The following is a 23,470-nucleotide window of genomic DNA, read 5'->3' as shown; positions in this document are numbered from 1 at the left end:
TTTCAATTAACTCTACTCCAACAAAAAGAAAGCAAAATACCACAAAGGAAAGTAATTTTACCTCTGAGAAAACTCACTAAGAAGCTCGAAGAAATTCATTGTCCTTTCAAGGCAAACAAAGATGGACAACCTACTTCTGTTCCAATGCAATTCATACATTTGATTATAAGACGCAGGAGCAGAATTTAGCAATTCAGCCCAGCACAAAGAATCACAAAGTAGTAGTCTACATATCTCAGTGACCCCCAAAATGGTGGACGCTCACCTTCAGTCAATCTGATTCACTCCACGTATAGCAAGAAATGCCCAAAGGTTGTGAGCCCCAACAAGATTAGACCAATAGAACTGAAGACATGCTGACCAGGCATGCCCTGTTTACAGGAAACAGTGCATGTTTAAAACCAAACAAGTGCTATTCAGTTCATCAATACATTCCAATTCAAGCAATGGGAAGGACAGATGATGGTGCTATCAAGCAACACTTGCTTAGCAATGACCTGCTCCCAGAGGTTCAGATTTTGTTCTGCAAAAGTCACTCAGCTCCTGACCTCATTACTCGCCTTAGTCCAAACATGGACAAACGAGCTAAACTCCAGAGAGGACATGAGAGTACCTGTCCTTGACATCAAGGTAGCAACTGAGGGAGCAAATAACACATCAAGAAGCCCTGGCTAACGTGAAGTCAGTGGCGATTAGGGGGAAACTCGCTGCTGGTTGGAAACACACCTAGCAGAAAATAAGATGTGTGCAGCAGTAGGAGGAAAATAATCTCAGTCAAACCATCTTGGGCAGGGATGTTTTCTGATGACTGAATAATGTTCAGTGCTATTTGCACCTCTTCAGATAATGAAATAGATCACATCCAAGTGCAACAAGATCTGCACAGCCCTGGGTTAATGGGTGGCAATTAACATTTGTGGCACACCAGTATCAGGCCTTGACATCCAACAAGCGAAAATCCAGACATTTAATGGCCTTATAATGTGTTGGTGTGTAGCCAAGTGGTTAAGGCATCGGTCTAGTGATCTGAAGGTCCCTAGTTCAAGCCTCAGCTGAAGCAACGTGTTGTGTCCTTGAGCAAGGCACTTAGCTACACATTGCGATGACACTGGTGCCAAGCTGTATCGGCCCTAGTGTCCTTGGACAACATCGGTGGCGTGGAGAGGGGAGACTTGCAGCCTGGGCAACTGCCGGTCTTCCATACAACCTTGCCCAGGCCTGTGCCCTGGAAACCTTCCAAGGCGCAAATCCATGGTCTCACAAATGGATGCCTATAATGTTGACAGTAGAGGATTGAAGGATCATGAGTGTTACCATGTGTGGAAAGTGTGGACACACAACAAGCTACCCCAGCATACCCTCAGGGTGTGCCGGCTGTTAGAGCAAATGATACATTTCAATGAATGCCTTGAAGTCCACGTCATATATAAACTTGAATTTTGGGTATAGTTAAGAGGTTGATTAGTCAGGACATGAAGATTACAGGGAGAAGGCAGGAGATTGGGGCTGAGAGGGAAATGGATCAGGCTTGATCAAATGGCCTAATTCTGCTCTTATATCTTATGGCCTAAACCACAATGTGGCTGCAAGAACAGGCCAGAGACTAGGAATTCTGTGACTAACTCACCTTCTAACTCCTCAAAACCTGCCCACCATCTACAAGACTCAAGTCAGGAGTGTGTTGGAAGTGGAAAGAAATAACCGCTTTCTGTCTGGCAGTCCTCAATACCAACACAATCAATGACTGGATTATTTCACTCTGGATTGACAATTTAGCAGAGCTCTCCTTATATTAAACAATAAAAATAGCTTTAGTTTTTCAGATTTTTCCAAAATTATATCTTCACATGCAAATCCATGGATCAGAAAATTCCCAGGAATGGTTCCACACATCCAGGACAGGATATCCCCAAGGTCATAGTATTTGACCTCTGCATATCTGCCTAAAGTGGTGACGTGGGAGGAAGAACAAACAGATATCGCCCCAAGTCTGCAATGGAAATTGTGTACAGAAAAACCCTGAGGTTGACTATTACTAATCTCTACATAACCAAACATCCTGTCAGTGTGCATCATCCAGGGTCACCTTTGAAGAATAGTCATTTGGCAGGAACACCAGAAAAACCAGTGAAACCATACCCCAATGCAAACTGCTAAGCTCAGGAGAAACAAAGACACTAACTTAATTTTTATTTGCTAAAAATAATATATTAAAACCTTCATGCTGTACGTCACTTACCTTAAACCAAAGAAACACAAACAGGAAGCCAACCGGACAGCAGAACAGTTCACTTGCATGCCAGATTGCTCTTACAGCATGGAAACAGGCCATTCAGCCAACTGAAGGTTCCTATCTAAGCTAGTCCCATTTACCTGTGTTATGTCCAGTCTCCCATATCCCTCTAAACCAGGGATTCCCAAATTATTTTATGCCATGGACCAATACCATTAAGCAAGGGGTTCATGGACCCAGGTTGGGCTCCTCTGTTCTGTTCTATCCAGTTACCTGTCCAAATGTCTTTGACAAATGTCAGATGTTCCACACTGGCATCACTCCCCCCCCCCCCCCCATGGGAAGGAGAGCTTGGTTTGTTATCCTGGCATTGAGGTTTTCACAGATGCCAGGCAGCCTGCCAGCACCCCACCTGAGCCCTGTATGTGATCCCTGATAGCAAGTGCTGGTGAGGAGGGAGGGGTTTAGTTACTGAAACGCCATAAAAATCCTGACTCATCCAACATTTCACTAACAGCAGTGATCAGCTAACAAGAGCAAGAGCTCAAGGCAGTGTGCTGCTCCTGACCCAGGGAATCAATACAATCTTTTAACCCTGTCATTCAGGGCAATATCATCTTTATTTACAGGGGAGGTAGAAGCCAGCACATCCTGTTTACTATTTAAAAATAATATTTGTGAAGACTAGTGCCAGAGTGGACATTTGGAATTCCTGTCACTTGCCCAAAAAAACAGGGTAAAATACAAACTCTCTCTCACCCCTATCATTCAGTAATTAATGAGAAAGTTTTTTCTGAGAACATTGAAGTCAGCTGACAGGGGAGCAAAGAAATAGAACACAACCACACAGTACAGGCCCTTCGGCCCATTGTTAAACCTACTGCAAGATCAATCTAACCCTTCCCTACCAAAGAGCCCCTTATTTTTTCCCATTATCCATGGGACAATCTAAGAGTCTCTTAAATGACTAATGTATCTGCCCCCTCTACCACCAACCCTGGCAGTGCATTCTATACACCTCACCACTTTGTATATAAAAAAATCTCTGACATCTCTCCTGTACCTTTCTCCAATGACAGAGTCATAGAAAAGTACAGCACAGAATCAGACACTTCGGCCCATCTAGTCTGCGCTGCGCTGAACTATTTAAACTGCCTACTCACATTGACTTGCACCAGGACAATAGCCCTCCATTCCTCTACCATCCGTCTACCTATCTAAACTTCTCTTAAACATTGAAATTGAGCTCATATACATCACTTGTACTGGCAGCTTGGTCCACGTTCTCATCACCTGTTGAGTGAAGAAATTACCCCCCATGTTCTCCTTAAACTTTTCTCCTTTCACCCTTAAACAATGATCTTTAGTTGTAGTCCCACCCAACCTCAGTGGAAAAAGCCTGCATTTACCTTGTAATTTTGAATACCTCTACCAAATCTCCCCGCAATCTTCTACGTTCCAAGAAATAAAGTCTAAACCTATTCAATCTTTGCTTATAACTCAGGTCCTCCAGTTCCAGCGGCATCCTCGTAAATTTTCTCTGTACCCTTTCAACCTTATTTACATCTTTCCTGTAGGTAGGTGACCAAAACTGCACACAGTACTCCAAATTAAGCCTCCCCAATATCTTATACAACTTCAACATAACATCCCAACACCAATACCTATGAAGGCCAGTGTGCCAAAAGCTTTCTTTATGACCCTCAATTACATTAAAATTATGCCCCCTATTGTTACCTCTATCTACCCTGGGGAAAAAGTCTCTGTCTATCCACTCAGTCCAAGCCTCTTTCTTGTACACTTCTCATCCTCCTCCTTTGCTCCTCATAAGATATGCTCTCTAATCCATTCAGCAAATGATCACACACTGCTTTAAGGTACACTGCATCCAATTATTTAAAAAATTGATTAATAGTAACCAATGTCATGAGAAACTAATGTCTGTTCTTCAGACATTGAGATCATAGCTCATCTTTTACCTCAGAATCACATTCCTGTACTAAACTTTGATGTTCAAAATACCCAAAACCCTGTTGACCTCTATCTTGGAATCAAACAGGTGTGGTGGAAGTCTATCTGCGAATAATCCTTCCTGCTCATTTTAATCAACTGTTTGACACTGGTTTTAAAATACTAAAACAAGGCATAAAAACACATTTAATGCAATGTACTTATTTTGATTAAGAAAAAGGAAAGAAAAGGAAGTCAAGCACATTTTAGCAAAATGGCATCTATTATTCACGAGGTATATTGCACCACCGGAGAGACGGCTTCAGATGACAAAACACAAGACCACAACAGTGGAAAAATAGTTAGCACGAACAAACAGCAGTGAAAATGTGAGCACCTGTCACAACTCCGGGCAGCAACGAGATCCACAAAATATCTGTACGTGCATTCACGAGCATGCAACATTACAGCCACACTCAATAAATTCATGTAACATTCATTTGATTCTAATTTACAGCAAATTGGTATACCGTCGATTCTGCAAACGAGTCCACAGTTGAGGGTTCGAATACTGATGCCGGCTGAAGTTTGCAAAAACACATTAACTAACAACCCAGCAAGCGATGGATTATTACCTTCCTGTGGCGGCCTTTAAAGACCACAGCGAAGGCTCCGTGTCCTATGAGATCTTTCCTGTTGTACTCGAAATCCCCCACTACCTCCATAGCCGGCACTGCCGAGGGGCTAAGAGGAAAAAAAGGACGAGATAGAAGTGGTGACTGAAGCTGCTGCTGCTGGCAGTGTTTGTTGCTCCCTCGTGAAACAGGCGGCACGGCAGAGCCCGAGCTTTCCAGCGAGCGGCATCAGCTGTGAAGGAGCAGCGGCGGCTCTGCCACCATAATCCCATTCCACTCGCGCCCGGTTGCTGCGCATATTTAGCATTAATATATGCGGTGTATGGCGGGGAGTTACATGCGTGTGTTAGAGATCAGGCAGATGTGGAGGAATCCACTTCCCCGCTATAGAGATTTTGCGGCATTTTTGTTTTTATTGTTTCTTTTGTTCCGGCAGCGGGAGGCTTCCACGCGGCCCGCCCGCCGCCGACCAACCAGCTCTGCATTGCCCGGCGGCCGCGGCGCCCTTTATATAGAGCGTAGCACACCCATCCCCGACGTCACCGTCTCCTTGCCCATGCCAGCAAAAAGTGCGGCCTCTTCCTAAAGCGCGGGGAGGCGGTTGTGCCACATTTCGGGAAAATGCCACAAGACACTGCTCGCTTCGGGCAGCGGTGACATGGGAGGCGGACACCGAGCGGAATAACGGTTCGTTTTATTACCCCCCCTCCATCATCGATACCTTCGCACTCTCCGTCCAAAGCGGTATCGATCCGCGCGGTTTGTTTACATGGCGCACGCGGTGCACTCCGGCCCGTGCCCATCCGCCCTTTGCAAAGTAATCCGCCCCTAACTCCCGTTTTTAGTGAGAAGCATCCAAACCCCTTTGGACTCGAGCCGGTCAGCTCACCAACCTGCTTCAGCGCGTTGCTGCATTCTGCGGGCGGAGTGGCAGGATTGGAAGCCTAAGAATCTTCCTGTAACTTAATCCTAGCATTTGTTTTTTATATTTAAAAAAAGCGATGCTCTGTGTATTACGTTCCCTGGTTCCGTGCGTCATTTCCGGTCCTTATGTAAACGCACGACTTGATTGACAGGCGCCACAGGCCACTCAGCCCTTGCCCTGGGGCGATTGCTCTCTGTAAGGGCATAAGACTAGTTTATTAACTAGTCAGCCTCCTCCCCCCCCCACCCCATTCCTATCGCGTATTTCTAAGAACAAACATCCAAGCAAGACCATCTTGCACAACAGAAAAGTCTCTTGCTGCACTTGCTATTATTAAAGCTTACAACTTTCATAATACATAAGATGAGATACAAAACCACCACATAGATTGCCATTAGATATATTGTTTCTGCTTTCTTATAGCTGTCTTATTGAGTCCACTGCTTAGCAACGTCAGAGCCTGATCACTGAATTATGGAATACTTTGCTCTGCAGCAGTAGTAGTACAAAAACATAAAAAGGGATAAAGTATAAAATTGAATAGTGCAGAAATAATCAGGTAGTGATCATAGGTTCTTTATGCATTCAGAGAGTAAGGAGCTGTTCCTAAATCATTGATGGTGGGTCTTCAAGTTCCTCCTCTCTGGTGTAACGAGAAGAGAGCATGTACCAGATAGTGAGGACCACAGTCTTGTGGCACCATCTCTTGAAAATGTCCTCAATGATAAGATGAGTCTACAATCATTGCTCTTGCAATCCTGTGCCGAGGATGGTCCAAACCAGGCCGTGATGCTCTGCACCTCATATCTGTTGAAATGTGTAAGAGCCTTTGGTCATGCACCACATCAAATCTCCTAACAAAGTTAAGCTGCTGGCATGCCTTCTTCATCACTGCATCAATGTGTTGGACCCAGGACAGATCCTCTGAGATGTTGATACCCAAGAACTTGAAGCTGTTCACCCATTCCACCAATGAGTGTCCATATAAAGACTTTAATACAATATGTATCAATGCTTCACACGTATCACCAGACAAAATACAGCCAATGATCACGTAATGGGTTATTAGGATAGATAACCCAAAGCTTGATTAAAAAGACCGATTTTAAGGAGACTCAGGCAGACTAGGGAGAGAAATGTTAAGTTTAACCTCAACCATACACAAATAGAAACAAGAGAAAATCTGCTGCTGGCAATCCAAGCAACACACACAAATTGCTGGAGGAACTCAGCAGGCCAGGCAGCGTCATTTCGGGCCAAGACCCTTCATCAGGGCACATGAATACCCATGAATACAGCCGAACGAAACCGCATTGCTCTGAATCCAAGGTGCAAAACACATTACCAACAATCATACACAGCACAAGACACAAGATAACAAGTAAATATACAGTCACATAAATTATGTATATAGCCTGTCCCTGAGTGGCATGTCCTGTAAATTGATAGTGCATAGGTGTTATCGGCAATAACAAGCAATTCTCAGCAGTGCACAGGCGAATGCACACACTAACTCAATCCAACTTGTCTTTCTACTGAGCGAACACTGGAGAGCAGCACTGATGGAAGGGGGCCAACCCCCCCCCCAACCCAGCCTCCAACATCTCCTCTCTTGGACTGCTTCAACAGGCAAGCCTGTGGCTTGAGGCCTAATCTTCACAACAGAAGCCATGTAGCTCCCCTGCCACCTGTCTCACCAATAAACGGGGGTTAAGGATTTGCAGCATTGTACCATCATCTTGCAATTGCACGAGAAACATCCAAAACAATCACTCGCAGTTAGACTGCATACTGACTCCAATGTTTTCCTATAGCAGGCAGTGACACGGTCCACACCAAATCCAGCTCCTCCGCAAACAAGCAACTCGCTGGTGGGGTAGACCTGCAGTACCTGAATTTCTTAATGTTCAGCATTGTCCTGTGATCATAAAAAGAATTTAAAATAAGACATTAAAACCTTTAGCTGGCCTCTGAACATGCTGCCTTCTTACCAGAAGTCCCAAAATCAAGGATATCTTCAAGGAGGCATCTACCCAGGATGTGCTCTCTCCTTGTGGCTTCCAGCTTGAGAGGAGGTATAGGGGCCCACACTCAACTGTTCAGAAACAGCTTCTTCCCCTCTGCCATCAGATTTCGTGAACACTGTCCCTTAAGAGCATGGTTCCATTTTTAACGCGAACACGAAGAATTCTGCAGATACTGGAAATTCAAGCAACACACATCAAAGTTGCTGGTGAACGCAGCAGGCCAGGCAGCATCTCTAGAAAGAGGTACAGTCGACGTTTCGGGCCGAGACCCTTCGTCAGGACTAACTGAAGGAAGAGCTAGTAAGAGATTTGAAAGTGGGAGGGGAAGGGGAGATCCAAAATGATAGGAGAAGACAGGAGGGGGAGGGATGGAGCCAAGAGCTGGACAGGTGATTGGCAAAAGGGATATGAGAGAATCATGGGACAGGAGGCCTAGGGAGAAGGAAAAGGGGGAGGGGGGAAAACCCAGAGGATGGGCAAGGGGTATAGTCAGAGGGAGAAAAAGGAGAGAGAGAGAGAGAGAAAGAATGTGTGTATATAAATAAATAATGGATGGGGTACGAGAGGGAGGTGGGGCATTAGTGGAAGTTAGAGAAGTCAATGTTCATGCCATCAGGTTGGAGGCTATCCAGACGGAATATAAGGTGTTGTTCCTCCAACCTGAGTGTGGCTTCATCTTTACAGTAGAGGAGGCCGTGGATAGACATATCAGAATGGGAATGGGATGTGGAATTAAAATGTGTGGGTAGTCTGTAAACTAGAGACTGCTATGTGCGAAAATCCCAGGAAGTCAGCAGATTCTGAGATACTCAAACCACCCCATCTGGCACCAACAATTATTCCACAGCCAAAGTCACTTAGATCACATTTCTTCCCCATTCTAATGTTTGGTCTGAATGACAATTAAATCTCGACCATGTTTGCGTGTTTTTATGCATTGAACTGCTGCCCCATGCATTAACAAGCAGGCATACCTAATAAAGTAGCCACAGTCGTGGGGGAGAGTACATCCCTATCAAAGGAGTAAGGTGCTCAGGTGCTCTTTCCCTCCACTAGCCTGCATGTCACCCTTGGGCAAGGTGTAGCACCTGCTTAGCCAACCACCCCCACCGGATCAGGGTCACGTGAAGCCACGGGAGCTGGTGGTGGATGGTCGTATGAGCAGCTGGTGCATATCACAAGTCCTGGTTATGCGACCACTGACACCAGGCAGACAATCTCTGAAGAGTATTGATAATGGCTGGGGTCATCCTTCTTGTAAAGACACTGCCCGGAAGGCGGCAATGGCAAACCACTTGTGTAGAACAATTTGCCAAGAACAATCATGGTCATGGATAGAGAAAAGACCATAATCACCCACATCACATGACACAGCACCTAATTATGATGATAACAACAGCATATAATCTGAATGGCAATTTATTATGTACAAAGTGTGTAATCTTTGGCCTTTGCAACAGAAGATATGGAAGATTATTGGCTCTTTTTCATAATCTATAGAATTTGGGAACAAGATAGTTGCACCATGGCTACTTCTACTGCCACCTCTAATAGTACTGTGAGATGCAGGTTATTAATCCTTTAGGATTTACTGGTGGCTCCGCAGCAATTTTCCAGCACTATTTTAAATGAATTTCCTTTATTTGTTCTTTTTAAAATTCAAGGTCGGGTTTAATTGTCATTCAACCATACACATGAATACAGCCAAGCGAAGCAGCATTCCTCCGTGGCCAAGGCACAAAACACAGCACTATGTCACACACCGCACATCATTATGATAGCAGATACACACAGCTACAAATAGATATATATTAATAAAATAGTAACACTCCCCGAGTGTCATGGCCCGCAGATTGATACACCAATTTATTGGAGTTTCTGTTTGAAAAACTTCTGGCTAGGGGCCAGCAGTGGAGGATCATTAAGTCTCAAAAGATAACTGGAGAATGTTTCAGAGATGGTGAAATTGGAGAGATTGTGAAGAGGATTAAAAATTCTCATACCTCCCTGTGTGCCTTCGTAAGAACACTAAATGTAAATACTATTTGTCATTGAGGCTGAAATTAATCACGAGAATTAATCTAATTTTCATTTGAAAATTACAAATTAACTTGTTCCACCACACCCTCAGGCAGCTCACTCCTGATTCTTAGAAGCTCATAACTCTTGCTAGTGCAAACCAAATATTTTCAAATATGGTAAATTAAGTTCAGGGCTAGTGCCACTTCTAGCCTTGATTAGACCATAAGACATAGGAGTAAAAATAGGCCATTCAGCCTATCAAGTCTGATCTTCGGGTTTATTATCCCTCTCAATCCCGTTATCCTGCCTTCTCCCTGTAACCTTTGATGCCATTACTAATCAAGAACTTATCAAGCTCTGCTTTACATACAAGAAAAAAATCTGCAGATGCTGGAAATCTAAGCAACAAACACAAAATGCTGGAGGAACTCAGCAGCCCAGGCAGCATCTATAGGAAAAAAAGTACAGTCGACATTTCAGGCCAAAACATCAACTGTACCTTTTTCCATGGATGCTGCCTGGCCTACTGAGTTCCTCCAGTACTTTGTGTGTTGCTCCACTTCCATATACCCAATGACTTGGCCTCCACAGCCATCTGTGGCAATGAATTCCATAGATTCACCATCTGGCTAAAGAAATTCCTCCTCATCATTGTTCTAAAGGGACATCTTTGTATTCTGAGGCTGTGCTCTCTGGTCCTAGTCTCTCTTGCTAGAAGAAACATCCTGTCCACGTCCACTCTATCTAGGCCTTTCAATCCTGTCTTCCACAACAAACCAATGGTGTCCTGTATTGGTCTTCCAACAGGTTTCTCAATGAAAGACGTGCATGATGCTAAGTAATTAAGTTCATATGTGGGACAAAGGAAGAATATAAGAATGCTTGTGCACAGGGTATTAGTTCCATTAACAGCTCTGAATCCTAACATAACATTGCAGGTGAAGCCGGAAGGTCGATTGGAAGTCCTGAAATTGAGACCCATTGGCCACAGCCCCAAGTCTGAGAATCTCTGCAAGTCTGCCTGTGCTGGGTTTGGAGTGCTGTGTATGTGTGGGAGGGGTTATTGGGGTTTATTTTGCTGCTGCCATTCTGTTACTTGTGCTCTGTGTTGTTCGGCCGAGCATTGTGGATACGCTATGTTGGCACCAGAATGTGGCGACCCTTGCTGTCTACCTCCAGCACATTCTCAGGTGCATTAGTTGTTAAAGCAAATGGCGCATTTTACTGTATGCTTCAATGCACAAGTGATAAACTTGAATTTTGAGCTTGTAACTCAATCTAGCTCCAGCTATATCACAAAATGCAGTTAATTTGCTGTAAATACAAACTGTTGACTTTTTGTACTGTTCACATTCGGTTGACATAACTGTTCTGAAGTCGACAGTTTTTAAAATCATAAGATGGATGGAAATCCTTAGTCTGCGGCAAGCTTTTTGAATATCATTCTACATCTGGGCAATTACTAATAAGTATTATCAATGGAACAATTAGAAAGGGTGAGACAGCAGACTCTGATTTGGACTCAGACACACAGACACTGGGCCTTCAGCAACTCCATCAGACTTGCAGAGTTTCGCGATACACTCCATCTACATTTGATCACATTACAGTTCGCAGAAGCTTGGTGTACACACATTGCTTGCCACGCCTCCAGAGTAATGAACATACGAATAGGGAGGAGCAGGCCACTTGGCCCTTCAAGCGTGCTTCACCATTAAGTGAGACCATGGCCAATCTGACTGCAACTTTGTGCTTCTACTTATTCCAGTAACCTTTCACCCCATGCTTCTCGAGAATCTCTCTACCCCAATCTTAAAAATATTCAGAACCTGCTTTCATCGACGGCGTAGAGATTTCCAAAGACTTGCGAGTTTGAGAGAAAATATTTTTCCTAAAGACAATTAGAGTGAAAAATCAGGCATGTCACCCTCAAAGCCTGCTCTGCCACTCGATAAGATCATGGTGATATTTCCTTACAATGAAAGAGGCAATTTCAGCTCATCTAGTCAATGCCATCTGACAAGGCAATCCTAGTTCCTCATTAATCTTTTCAATAAGTTATTCTCTCCACATTCTCATTAATCCCCCCCCCAGATTCTATCACATTTACATCCAAGTAAAAGTTGCACATCTCGGCAAAAGCTAAGCTGCTGTTGCAGGGAGAATGTGTAAAAGCCATACGCATACACCTGAAGGCAGGAGCTGGGTAATGAGAGTTAAATTTGATTCCCCTTGGTATATGGTAACATGCAACACAAAATGGAAGTTGGTGTTAGACAAAATTATGTTATGTCTTGATCATGGGGATGTTTTGAGAAAGTACAAGGCAACCAGTGCCCAGCAATGTTTTGAGAACTCGGCGTGAGCACAAATCTACAACTCTGACAGCAGATAACAGTGAAAAATGTATGTCTGGGAAGGGAAAGATGATTCTGCAGGTGCAGATACAGCCTGGCACTGTCCCATAGGAAAGTATTAGAGTAAAAGGCTCAGAAAAATAGAGGCCTATGCGCTAGGGAAATTCAAGGCAGTGTCTAGAGCAGGTGACACAGTTGGCACAACATTGTGGGCTGAAAGGCCTGTAATGTGCTGTAGATTTCTATGTTCTGTATTCTAAAAGGTCTTGATGGGTATAAAATAGGGTAATTTTTTGTGCAACAAAGAACCTTCTCAGACTGGGTCACAAGTAGAGCTAAGAGCTCTACTTGTGAGAGAGGAAGGGAGAGAGAGAGAATGAGAGTACAAGAGCAAGAGATGGTAAAAGCTGTCAGACACTAGTGGTTTCCTCTGGCAGTATATAGTGTGGTGTGGCTGATTGTTAAATACTAGTTTGTCTCTTTTACTACTTTATGAACCATTTTTTCTTTTTGTATATTATCCTTTAGATAATTCAAATTTCTTATAACTTTTAACATGCGTACAGTGTTTTCTTTGTGGATACCTCTTGCTGCTGAATCAGGAAAGAACAAGGAATGAATTTTAAAATATTTTTGTTACAAGCTGTGAGCAGCATCTCTACCAGCTGCACAACACCGCTCTCCCCATAAACCCTGATTCTCTTCATCTATCAGTCTCTAATTTAATTAACACAGTGACTGAGCCTCCACATGCTTCCAGGGTAGAAGATTCCCAAACTTCACTACCTTTCAGTAAAGAAATTTATCCTTACCTCAGTCTGAAATAGTCCACTCCTCCTTGTGAAACAGTGGTTCCTGGTTCAAGGCATCTCAACCGGGCGAAACATCTTCTCTGTATCCAGCCAGATGCAAGCCCACAAGAGATTTGTACATTTCAGTAACCTCTAAGCTTTTGAGAACATACAGTTCCAAGAAAATGTTTGTCGACCCTTTGCAATTACCTGTTTTTCTGCATCAATTACTCATAAAATGTAATCTGATCTTCATCTAAGTCACAATAATAGACAAACACTATGTCTAAACTAATAACCACACAAACAATTGTAGTACTTCTCACTAATACTGAGTACACCATTTAAGCAATCAGTCTAGGCTCAAAAAAGTATGTGAACCTCTGGGGTAATTCCTTCTACAAAAGCTATTTGGAGTCAGGTCAATGAGATGAGATTGGAGGTGTGGGTTGAAAAGGTATCCTGCCCTATGCAAGGTCAGGTTATGACAGAGCCTGCTCTTCTCAAGAAAGACCCGTTTATGTGCTCCATGCCTCAAGCAAAACAACTTTCCGAGGACCTTAGAAGGAAAGATGCATGAAGCTGGAAAAAGCTACAAAAGCATTTCTAAAGACCTGAGTGTTAATCAGTCCACAGGAAGAGAAATTATCTACAAATGGAGGAAATTCTCCCAAGGAGTGGGCATCCTGCAAAGATCACACCAAGAGTATGATGTACAATGCTGAAGGAGGTGGAAAAAAACCCCCAAAAGACCTGGAAAAATCTCTAGAACTTGCTAAAGTCTCTGTTCATGTGTCCACTATAAGAAAAACACTGAACATGAAAGGACACGATGGAGGAAAGCACTGCTCCCTAAAAAAACATTGCTACACAACTCAAGTCTGCAAAAGACCATTTGGATGTTCCATAACAACTCTGGGACAGAGTTATATTCTGCAGACAGATGAAACAAAAGTTGAAATTACTTGGCAGAAATGCACACTGCTATGTTTGGAGGAAAAAGGCCACTGCACACCCACACCAAAACCTCATCCCAACTGTGAAACATGGTGGAAGGAGCACCAAAGCAAAGATGGTTTGGGACTGGTTTGCTGCCTCATGGCCTGGGCAGCTTGCAATTGTTGAGGAAAAAATGAATTCAAAATTGTATCGTCATTTTACAGGAATATGCCAGAGTAGTGGTCTGTCATCTCAAGCTCAATAGAATTTGGATAATGCAATAAGACAATGATCCGAAATGCAAGAGTAGATCAACAACAGAATGGTTTTGAAAGAAGAAAATTATTCTTTTTAAATCTTTTTATTAATTTTTCAAAAATTATAAACTCATTAACAAAGTTGGTACAAAGAGATTGGAAAAATGTTCATCAGCATATATAAAATGAATTTTAAGTAACATAGATATAGAAAATCAGTGATTTTGGCTGGCCAAGTCAGAGTTCAGACCTTAACCCAATTGAGATGCTGTGGTATGAGCTGAAGAGGGCTGTTCATGCATGGTATCCCAGAAATACTGATGAACTGAAAGAGTTTTGCATGGAGGAATGGTCTAAAATTCTTCCTTGACTGATCAAGTCTGATCAGTAGCTACATGAAATGTTTGTTGGAGGATATTGCTGCTAAAGGAGGTTCTACCAATTATTAAATACGAGGGTTCACACACTTTTTCCAGCCTGGATTGTGAATGATTAAACAATGTGTTCAATAAAGACATGAAAGGTACAATTGTTTGTGTGTTATTTAGGCAGATAGTATTTGTCTCTTGTGTTGACTTAGAAGATCATACCAGATTTTATGAGTAATCAATACAGAAAACCAGATAATTGCAAACGGTTCATAAACGTTTTCTTGCAACTGTAGGTTTAATCTTTATATTCAAAAAACACCATTCTTGGAACAAGTTGAGTAAATCTTTGACACACCCCCTCATGGCAAGAGACCAAAACGCCACAGATAAACCTGGCATCCGTTTTCTGACAGTGACACCTGGCTTAAAATTCTCCAAGAGGAGAAACTGTCTTCAGCTTGAGGATCCTGTGTTTCAAGTTGTCACTCTGCCAAACTCCAGTGGATATAACCTTTGCTTGTTCACCCTTTCCTCCTAAGATATCTGACCTATTACAAGCATCAGTCAGGAAAACCCCGTCTGAATTGACTTCAATACTTTTACAGCCTTCCTTGAGATGAATACAGTTCTCCTGCTGTGGTCTCACCATTGCTCGAAATAACTGAAGCACAACCTCCCTTCTTTATGGAACAGTGCAGCACAGGAACAGTCTCTTTGGCCCACAATGTTGTGCTGAACTAATTAAAAACTGCACTAAACTGTCTTGTTCAAGAAACTCAGAAGTTCAAAGTGAATTTATTATCAAAGTATATATACATCGCCATATACTGCCCTGAGAGATTCATTTTCATGTGGACATATTCAATAAATCTATAGAATAATCGTAACAGTATCAATGAAAGTGCGCCCACCTTGGGTGTTCAACCAGAGTGCAGTACAAGAGATTTCCTTTGTGTCCTGTCCTAATCTGAGCCGAAATTATAAGGGTGACTGGGCCTCACATGAAAGCCAGATTCGCCATGCGGGTTAAACACACAAATACCTTCAAAAGGTGTAAAACACTTCAGGGCATTTCCAGAAAGAATGAAAGCTGCTGTAAAAATGCACTTTCTTTCACGGTCAATCAAATGTCAGATGGAGAAGGATCTCAGGCTAATTCGTCCTTATGGAAGAACCGACAACAGTTGGTAGTGAGTGGTTACAACCTTGACCGCTTGGGGAAGGAATGGAGTATGAGAGAGAAGGAATAAGGCAGAATGGGCAAGATTCATCATGGGTGCCAGAGAGTCCAGCACAAATCCCAATATAGGCCAAGACTCTAAATTTATAAGTGCAGTAACTATATTTTAATGCACTGATCATGAATAATGAATTTATTGCAGGACTATAGTGAAAAGGTTTTCCTGCTGTGATATTAATAGATGTGTGTAGGATTCCAACATGCCTCTCTGTGGATTATATACTACGCAAGTCATTCTAACTGTTCAAGGAATCAGTCCAATTCCTGCTCTGGACCCCAGGACAATCATTTCAACTTCAAAAAATAATCCACAATAAAGTATTTCTAGTACAGTGAATAAAAGCTTTCCCACTGTGGGTGAGAACAAAATTAATGTCAGTAAAATTAGGAATTTCTTCCCAAATCTCTTCACCTTTCTCCTGTAAGATGTTCCTTAGAACCTGCCTCCTTGATCGATACTGTGGTCACTTGAACTGTAAGCTCCTTCTTTGTCTCTGTTATATTTCGTTTGACACCTCTCCTGTCAAACACTTGGGGATATGGTTCCATCAAGACCATGCCAAAGGTGAGATCACTGTGTCATTTAATTAACGTCAAAATTGAGATACATCTCCTAACTATAACTTCTCAACATTCTGCTTGCTTTAACTCCATAATGCACAGTCATCCTATAAAATGCTTTATCAATAGCATTTTAAAATAACAATTTTGTAATTCAGAGATTTAACTTATTTTGAGATACAGTGTGGAACAAGTCCAACAAGCCGTGACACCCAGCAACCCACCTATTTAGCACCATCCTAATCACGGAACAATTTACAATGACCAATTAACCTACTAGCCGGCACGACTTTGGACAATGGAAGGCAGCCGGAGCACCCAGATGAAACTCACGTGGTCACAGGGAGAACCTTACGGAATTGAACTCTGGCACTCCAAGGTGTAGTAGCATCGCGCCAACTACTATGCTACTGTATTTATTGAAATGCTGTGTTATTCCTCTGAACAGACTGTAGAGCACTGGCGTTCTCAAGAATAAGTAAATAAATAATTATTTTCGCACTTGCTCTTCTTTCGGAAACTGGCCTTGCTGCAGAATTACTTCAGCCCAGCTGAAAATCTCTTTTGATTGGTCTCCACTCGCATTGCTCTAACACTGGCAGCATGTTAACTCTGAATCAATGAGCAGTACAGGTCCTTCAGCCCCCTGCATCCATACCAACATCAAACTTCCATCTACAATGATACCATTTTGTCTCCTGTGTCATCATCTACTAACTCCTGCCCCCACCGATTCCCTTGCCACCCATTTACACTTAAATCAGCTTGTAAGAGCTGATTACCATATCAACCAACACAACTTTGGGATGTCGAAGGAAACCCATATTATCTCCACACAGACAGCACTCAAAGTCAGGATCAAAGCCAGGTTACTGAAGCCAAGGCTGCTTCAGCTGCACTTCCCTACTGAGACCAATCAAAAACAACTCCTCCTCCTTGCCTGGATATTACTTGGTGACCACCAGCAATATTGAGGTAACAACAGCTAGCTCTTCCAGCCTTCAACAGAAAAATTAAATTGCTCTCTATCTGTTGGAAAATCTGAGTTTGAACTCAAACTGAACTTACTAAAGCCATACATACAATTCTTCCTGACTGTTTTGTCCAAACACATTTGTGGTTGGCTGACACAATGGAGTAACAGAGAGGTTGGAGAGATATAAGCAGAGAAATTTGTCCTTAGTCACCACAGCTAAATCTGTGTGCCAAGGTCAGGATCAGGTTACAAAGGCATGACCACTGTTTTGAGAACATTCGCTAATCGGCAGAGTGCGTTTCTACTCTCTCAGTAATGAAGCTCCCAAGCAATAACATTGCAAAGAGGGTCCATATTTCCAAGTGCCTTCCCACTGACTTGAGGCTTTCTTGGAAGTGGGCGATGGGATAGAGGAACGATGAAATTAGGAAATGATGGATCTTATCTCCTCTATCCCCACAAATATGCTGGCAAAACTCCTGGAATCGCACGTGGTTAAAAATGGACTTTGGTTTATTTAGTCACTGTGAGTTCAGGAACTCATTTCCTTCACTTAAAGTCAGATGGGTGAAGTTGACATCCAGGCAGAAGTCCAAGGTTGCTTCAGAACAGTGGATCTGTTCTATACCATCACCATCTCCAGCTGAAAAACATAGGATACACAGCACAACTTGAGTTCAGGTATTCTTCTGGGCATTACATTATGCATTGACAAGCAAATTAAGTATTTCCTTAAACCTGGATCCCTCTTTACAGACATATTGAACCATAAAGTGTCAGTTATATCTTAAAGCCAGATACACCCATTGCAATTTGTGTCCTTTTTTCTTAATCCACTGAAAGAATAACCCAACATTTTGGCTGTTAATAGTTAGGAATGTGTTACCCTATTTGTGCTGTAATTCAACGCATTGAAATATTTTCCCAGTTTGGCTACCCCTAAACATTTCTCCTCTGTTGATATCACCATCTACCCATGGACTGCAATAGTTTCAATTCTATTTTTAACACAGGGGTACATCTACCCTAGTTCCCAACAAGGCCATTTCACCCGGGCTCCAAACATTGTCAGTTTAGCACTAATTTATGGAAGGGTTTCTTTCATCTATTTAGATTTAACTTTCACTCAACTCCCCCTTTTTTTAATCTGCCCTCCTCTACTGCCATCATGAGGCCAAACTCAGGTTGGAGGATCAACACCTAATGTTCAATCTGTGCCACCGCCAACATTGGCATGTACATCGATTTCTCCTACTTCCAGTAATTTCTGCCCCCTCCCTTCTTCTCTCTTTTTCCATTCCCCATTCTGGTAACCCTCTCTCCACTTCCCTGCTCATCTGAACATTACCTCCCTCTAGTGCCCCTCTTCAGCACTGGAATCAGAATCAGGCTTAATATCACTGACATATGGTGTGAACTACATTGTCTTGTGGCAGCAGTACATTGCAATACATAATTAAAAATGATAAATTATAATTACAAAATAAGAATATAAAAATAAATTAAATAAGCAGTGCAAACAGAGCAAAAAAGAAAAAAAAAAAAAAATAGTATATGAGTTCATTGTCCATTCAGAAATCTGATGGCTGTGAGGAAGAAACTGCTCCTAAAATACTGAGTGTGTGTCTTCAGGCTCCTGTACCTACTCCCTGATGGTAGCAATGAGAAGAGGACAGTGGCCTCCCTCCATACCGGAAAATGATTCAACCAGTTACAATGCTCTCAACAGTACATCCTAGAAATCTGCGAGAGTCTTTGGTGATATACCAAGTCTCCTCAAACTCCTAATAAAATATAGCTGCTGTTGTGCCTTCTTTGTAATTACATCAATATGTTGGGTCACATTAGATCTTCAGAGATGTTGACACCCAGGAACTTGAAACTGCTCACCCTTTCCACTGCTGATCCCTCAATGAGGACTGGTGTACGCTCACTCGACTTTTGGATATTTCGTATGTAGAAGTATCCTTCCCATCAATTCCTTGGTCTTACTGCTGTTGAGCACAAGGTTGTTGTTGTGACTCTACTCAACCAGCTGATCTACCTTGCTCCTAATGCCTCCTCATCACCATCTGATAATCAGCCAACAAGAGTGGTGTCATCGGCAAATTTATAGATGTTTTTTGAGCTCTACTGAGTCATACAGTCGTGGGTGTAGAAAGAGTGAAGCACGCATCCTTGAGGTGTGCCAGTGTTGTCAACAAGGAGATGTTATTTCTGATTTGTACTGTGGTCTCCTGACAGGGAAATCAAGGATCCAGTTGCAAAGGACGGTACACAGACCCAGGTTCCCTTTCTTACTTAGTTCACTGTCCTTTCCTATCAGATTCCTTCTTCTTCAGCTCTTTACATCTTCCACCTACCCATCTAAGCTGCTCACTTCATCACCCACGTACCTTCTCCCTCACCTGGTCTCACCCATCACCTGCCAGCATGTACTCCTTCCATGCTACCCCCATATTCTTATTCAAGCTTCTGCCCCTTCCTTTCCCGTCCTGATGAAGGGTCTCTGCCCAAAACATCTACTGTTTCATCCTCTACGTGGATGCTGCCTGATCTGCTCAGTTCTTCCAGCACTTTGTGTATTGTGCTCAAAGTTTCCAGCATCTGCAGAATCTTGTGTTCATAAAAAGCTTTTGAAAGCAAAGCCTACAACAAGGAATTGGTACTATATACATTAGAATTATGCAAAGTAAGTATTCTGTTCTGGGTCAATGGCTTTTATCAGGTGGTGTGAAATACTAACTCGGTTTCACTTTCCAGTGATGCTATCTGGTGCAGCATCCCCAGCATTTCTGTGCTCTACTGACGCATATTTCAAACTTTCAGCCACTTATTTCACGACATTACAGAGGCACAGGCACAGGTGTCTGAAGACATCTAAAACTGGATTAGCAAAATTACATTATTTTTATGAAAAGGTTTGATAAGTCCAGTAAGTTTAATTGATAACCCAGTCCTACAATGTTCTAGTTCATGCAAACTATTCAACAGACCATTCAGTTCTCTGTGCTTACTTACATTCTCAGCACTTTGTCTTTTCCACCACTCGCCACCCTTTGTCCATCAGGACTCCAATCAACAGCGAAAACCTGAAAGTTTAAATCAATCAAACACCAGGTACTGAAATGGTTCCGTTTTTACAGATGTGTGTGTGTACAGTTGTATACAGTTCTGGTCACCGAATTATAGGAAAGATGTCAATAAAATTGAGAGAGTACAGAGGAGGTTTACTAAAATGTTGCCTGGGTTTCATCTCCTAAGTTACAGAGAAAGATTGAACAAGTTAGGTCTTTATCCTTTGGAGCGTATAAGATTGAGAGGGGACTTGATAGAGGTGTTTAAGATTATGAGGGGGATTGATAGAGTTGACGTGGATAGGCTTTTTCCATTGAGAGTGGGGGAGATTCAAACAAGAGGACATGAGCTGACAGTTAAAGGGCAAAAGTTTAGGGGTAACATGAGGGGGAACTTCTTTACTCAGAGAGTGGTAGCTGTGTGGAACGAGCTTCCAGCAGAAGTGGTTGAGGCAGGTTCGATGTTGGTGTTAAAGTTAAATTGGATAGATATATGGAAAGGAAGGGAATGGAGGTTATGGGCTGTGTGCAGGTAGATGGGACTAGGTGAGAGTAGGAGTTGGGGACGCACTAGAAGGGCCGAGATGGCCTGTTTCTGTGTTGTAATTGTTATATGGTTATATTGTTATATATCGCTAAATTGATTTTGTCCATAAAATGGAAAATACACAACTTTTGTTTGAAATGGTAACCATACCTTCACAGTGTTGTTTTGAATAGCAAGGAAAGCTCATGAAACTAATGAGAATAACTACAGAAGGAAGGTGGAGGGAGCAGAGATATATTATGGAAGCTTGTTCAAATGTAGAAGGATCCAAAAGCCTGGGGTATCTTGTATTGTGGACCACCCAACTGCATAGTTAGAAGATTTTTTAAATCGAACTGACATAAAGGGCTAATTGATCTATTATTGTCCAAAAACATTATATTTAATAAGTAAACAACGTAATTACAAATAGCAGATCAGTATCAACAGCTCTGAACTCATTCAGATGTTTTAATACAAAGTCCTTAGACACTTATTTCAACACTAAGCGTTTCCAGGTTTCTTTTAATTTATATCCAGGTATCAGAACGTAAGAAACAGGAGCAGGAGTCAGTCATCAGAGCCGTCAACCCTGCTCCACCATTCAATAAGAATATGGATAATGTGGCTCGAGACTCATCTCCCCCCCCCTTCCTTTTCTCCATAACTCTTAATTCCCCTGCAACACAAAAATCTAACTGTCTTAAGTATATTTAATGAGGCAGCTTCTACTGTTTCCCCGGACAGAGAATTCCAGATTCACTGCTCTCCAGGTTATTCTGGTTTAATGGGTAATTGAATCTCCTGCTAGAAGGCACCTTACCTCATCTGCATGACCAGGCAGGTCCACTGACAGCTTCTGTGCCTTCACATCCCACACTTTCAATGTGCTGTCACTGCTGCCGCTTGCCAGCAACCGACTGTCAGCTGACCACGCAATCTGATACACAGCCGACACATGACCTCGGAGAGACGCCAAGTATCTGGAAACAAGCAGTGAGCTCAATCACTTGTGTGCCCCTTTTTAAATGACACAAAAATGTCTTGCCTCTGTAGAGCAAACAACTAGCGTCAGCGATAAAGCAATGCCAGGGTCAACAACAAATCGCATTTCTATGGCATCTTCCATACCAGAAATATGCTGAGGAAATCAAAGGTAGGTTACCAAACAAAATCTGAGACTGCATCATGTAGAAAGGTTTTGGGATTGCTGACTTATGCTGATAGTGTCTAGGGCAGGTCCTCCACTTCTGGCAGTGTTCAGACCTTCCTTTATCGTCAGTAGTGTCCTCTCACTTCTCACTGCTGTCAGTCACACAAGTCCCAGGTGCAGACTCAGGAATACCGTCACACTCAGATGTAGGAGGGCTCTTTATTGCTGTTTCCCTAACAATTTTGTTTTACCAGTCAGCATTGTTCGCCCTGAGCTGAACCTCCGAATCTGGAGATCCGGTAGACCACTCTTAGTCCAGCATCTACCCTTTGACCTGTTTGGCATGAGTGACCCTAACAAGAGCCAAAACACAAAGCCCTGACTCCAGCTAGCATAGCTTTCCAGGTCATTGAGGCACGCAAGCCTCCCAACCATGACAAGGTTGTGTTCCTCTCAGAGGATTAGTGATCAGAAACTTGGTTAAAGAGATGGGAAGTGTCGAGAGAGAGAGATGGGAGTAATTTCAGAGCTTTGTCCATTGGGAACCTGAGGCACAGTTACAGCCTGAGTAAACCAAGTCAGAGTTTGCAAGAGGGTGAGATGAGAAGAATGTGAAGATCTCAGCAGGTGATTGGGTCAATGGCAGAGTAAATAAATTCCATCAATGCTTCCCCCCAAAAAATTTACCGTCATGCCTAATTTCAGGAGGGCAGCCCCGAGGCCCCGAGTAATTATTTTGTTTCCTTTTCCATCACCTGTCACTCTCACCAAGATGAATACGATCTCAGTATTCCCTTTTCTGCACTATTTGTGTAATTCATAAAAATGTTACGTCTTTGCATTGTTCTGCTGCCCTGAGTTAGCAAATTGGAAATTTCGGTCTGCAGGCAGTTAGGACTGGACTGAAAATGCCAAAGTTCACAAGACTCTGTGGCTGCCATGGAAAAAGATCAACACAGTAAGCAGTGTTTGAATGAGTATTGGAAGAACATACTGTGTACAGTACAGAAGTAGGTCCTTAAGATCACAATGTCTATGCCAGCCAGCATGCTAAATCAACTATCCCTATGTGCCGGCACATGTTCCGTATCTCTCCACTCCCTCATTTTCATAGGCCTGTCTAAATGCCTCTTAATTTTACCAAAATGCCATGGCAGCACATTTCAGGCACCTCTTATCTAAGTTATATCCTATAGTATTTGACATTTCTACCCTGGGAAAGAGACTCTGAATATCTACCCTATCTGTCCCTCTCATCATTTTATACACTTCCAGCAGGTCACTGATGCCCCAGAGAAATCAATCCAACTTGTCCAACACTCTGCAGGAGCAGAGACCATCAACTGATGACTGATAAGTTCCAGTAAGATGGCTGCATGCTCTGATGCTTCGGTTCCTACATGGCCTATCAAAGGTGTTATTGTCTTTTT

At 42.7% G+C, this 23,470-nt stretch overlaps 2 protein-coding genes across 8 annotated transcripts in view; both read right to left on the bottom strand.

Annotated features, from left to right (window-relative positions):
• The window catches only part of ulk2 (unc-51 like autophagy activating kinase 2), a 117,728-nt gene extending 112,416 nt beyond the window's left edge, over nt 1–5,312 (bottom strand). For all 3 annotated transcript variants that reach the window (XM_072243513.1, XM_072243514.1, XM_072243515.1), the window contains exon 1: nt 4,819–5,312. In XM_072243513.1, coding sequence (XP_072099614.1) covers nt 4,819–4,908 — 90 coding nt within the window. In that variant the 5' untranslated portion in view covers nt 4,909–5,312. The remainder of the gene's footprint in view (nt 1–4,818) is intronic.
• An 11,001-nt stretch (nt 5,313–16,313) lies between these two features.
• nle1 (notchless homolog 1 (Drosophila)) overlaps nt 16,314–23,470 on the bottom strand; it is a 48,253-nt gene continuing 41,096 nt past the window's right edge. For all 5 annotated transcript variants that reach the window (XM_072243130.1, XM_072243128.1, XM_072243126.1 and 2 more), the window contains 3 exons: nt 21,711–21,870; nt 20,306–20,376; nt 16,314–17,927 (listed from right to left, as the gene is read on the bottom strand). In XM_072243130.1, the coding sequence (XP_072099231.1) occupies nt 17,915–17,927; nt 20,306–20,376; nt 21,711–21,870 (244 nt within the window). In that variant the 3' untranslated portion in view covers nt 16,314–17,914. The remainder of the gene's footprint in view (nt 17,928–20,305; nt 20,377–21,710; nt 21,871–23,470) is intronic.

Source organism: Mobula birostris, chromosome 25 (genome assembly GCF_030028105.1).
Source record: "Mobula birostris isolate sMobBir1 chromosome 25, sMobBir1.hap1, whole genome shotgun sequence".
Lineage (NCBI taxonomy): Eukaryota > Metazoa > Chordata > Chondrichthyes > Myliobatiformes > Myliobatidae > Mobula > Mobula birostris.
Note: the sequence above shows the minus strand (reverse complement) of the source record. Positions and strands in the feature narration are given on the sequence as shown.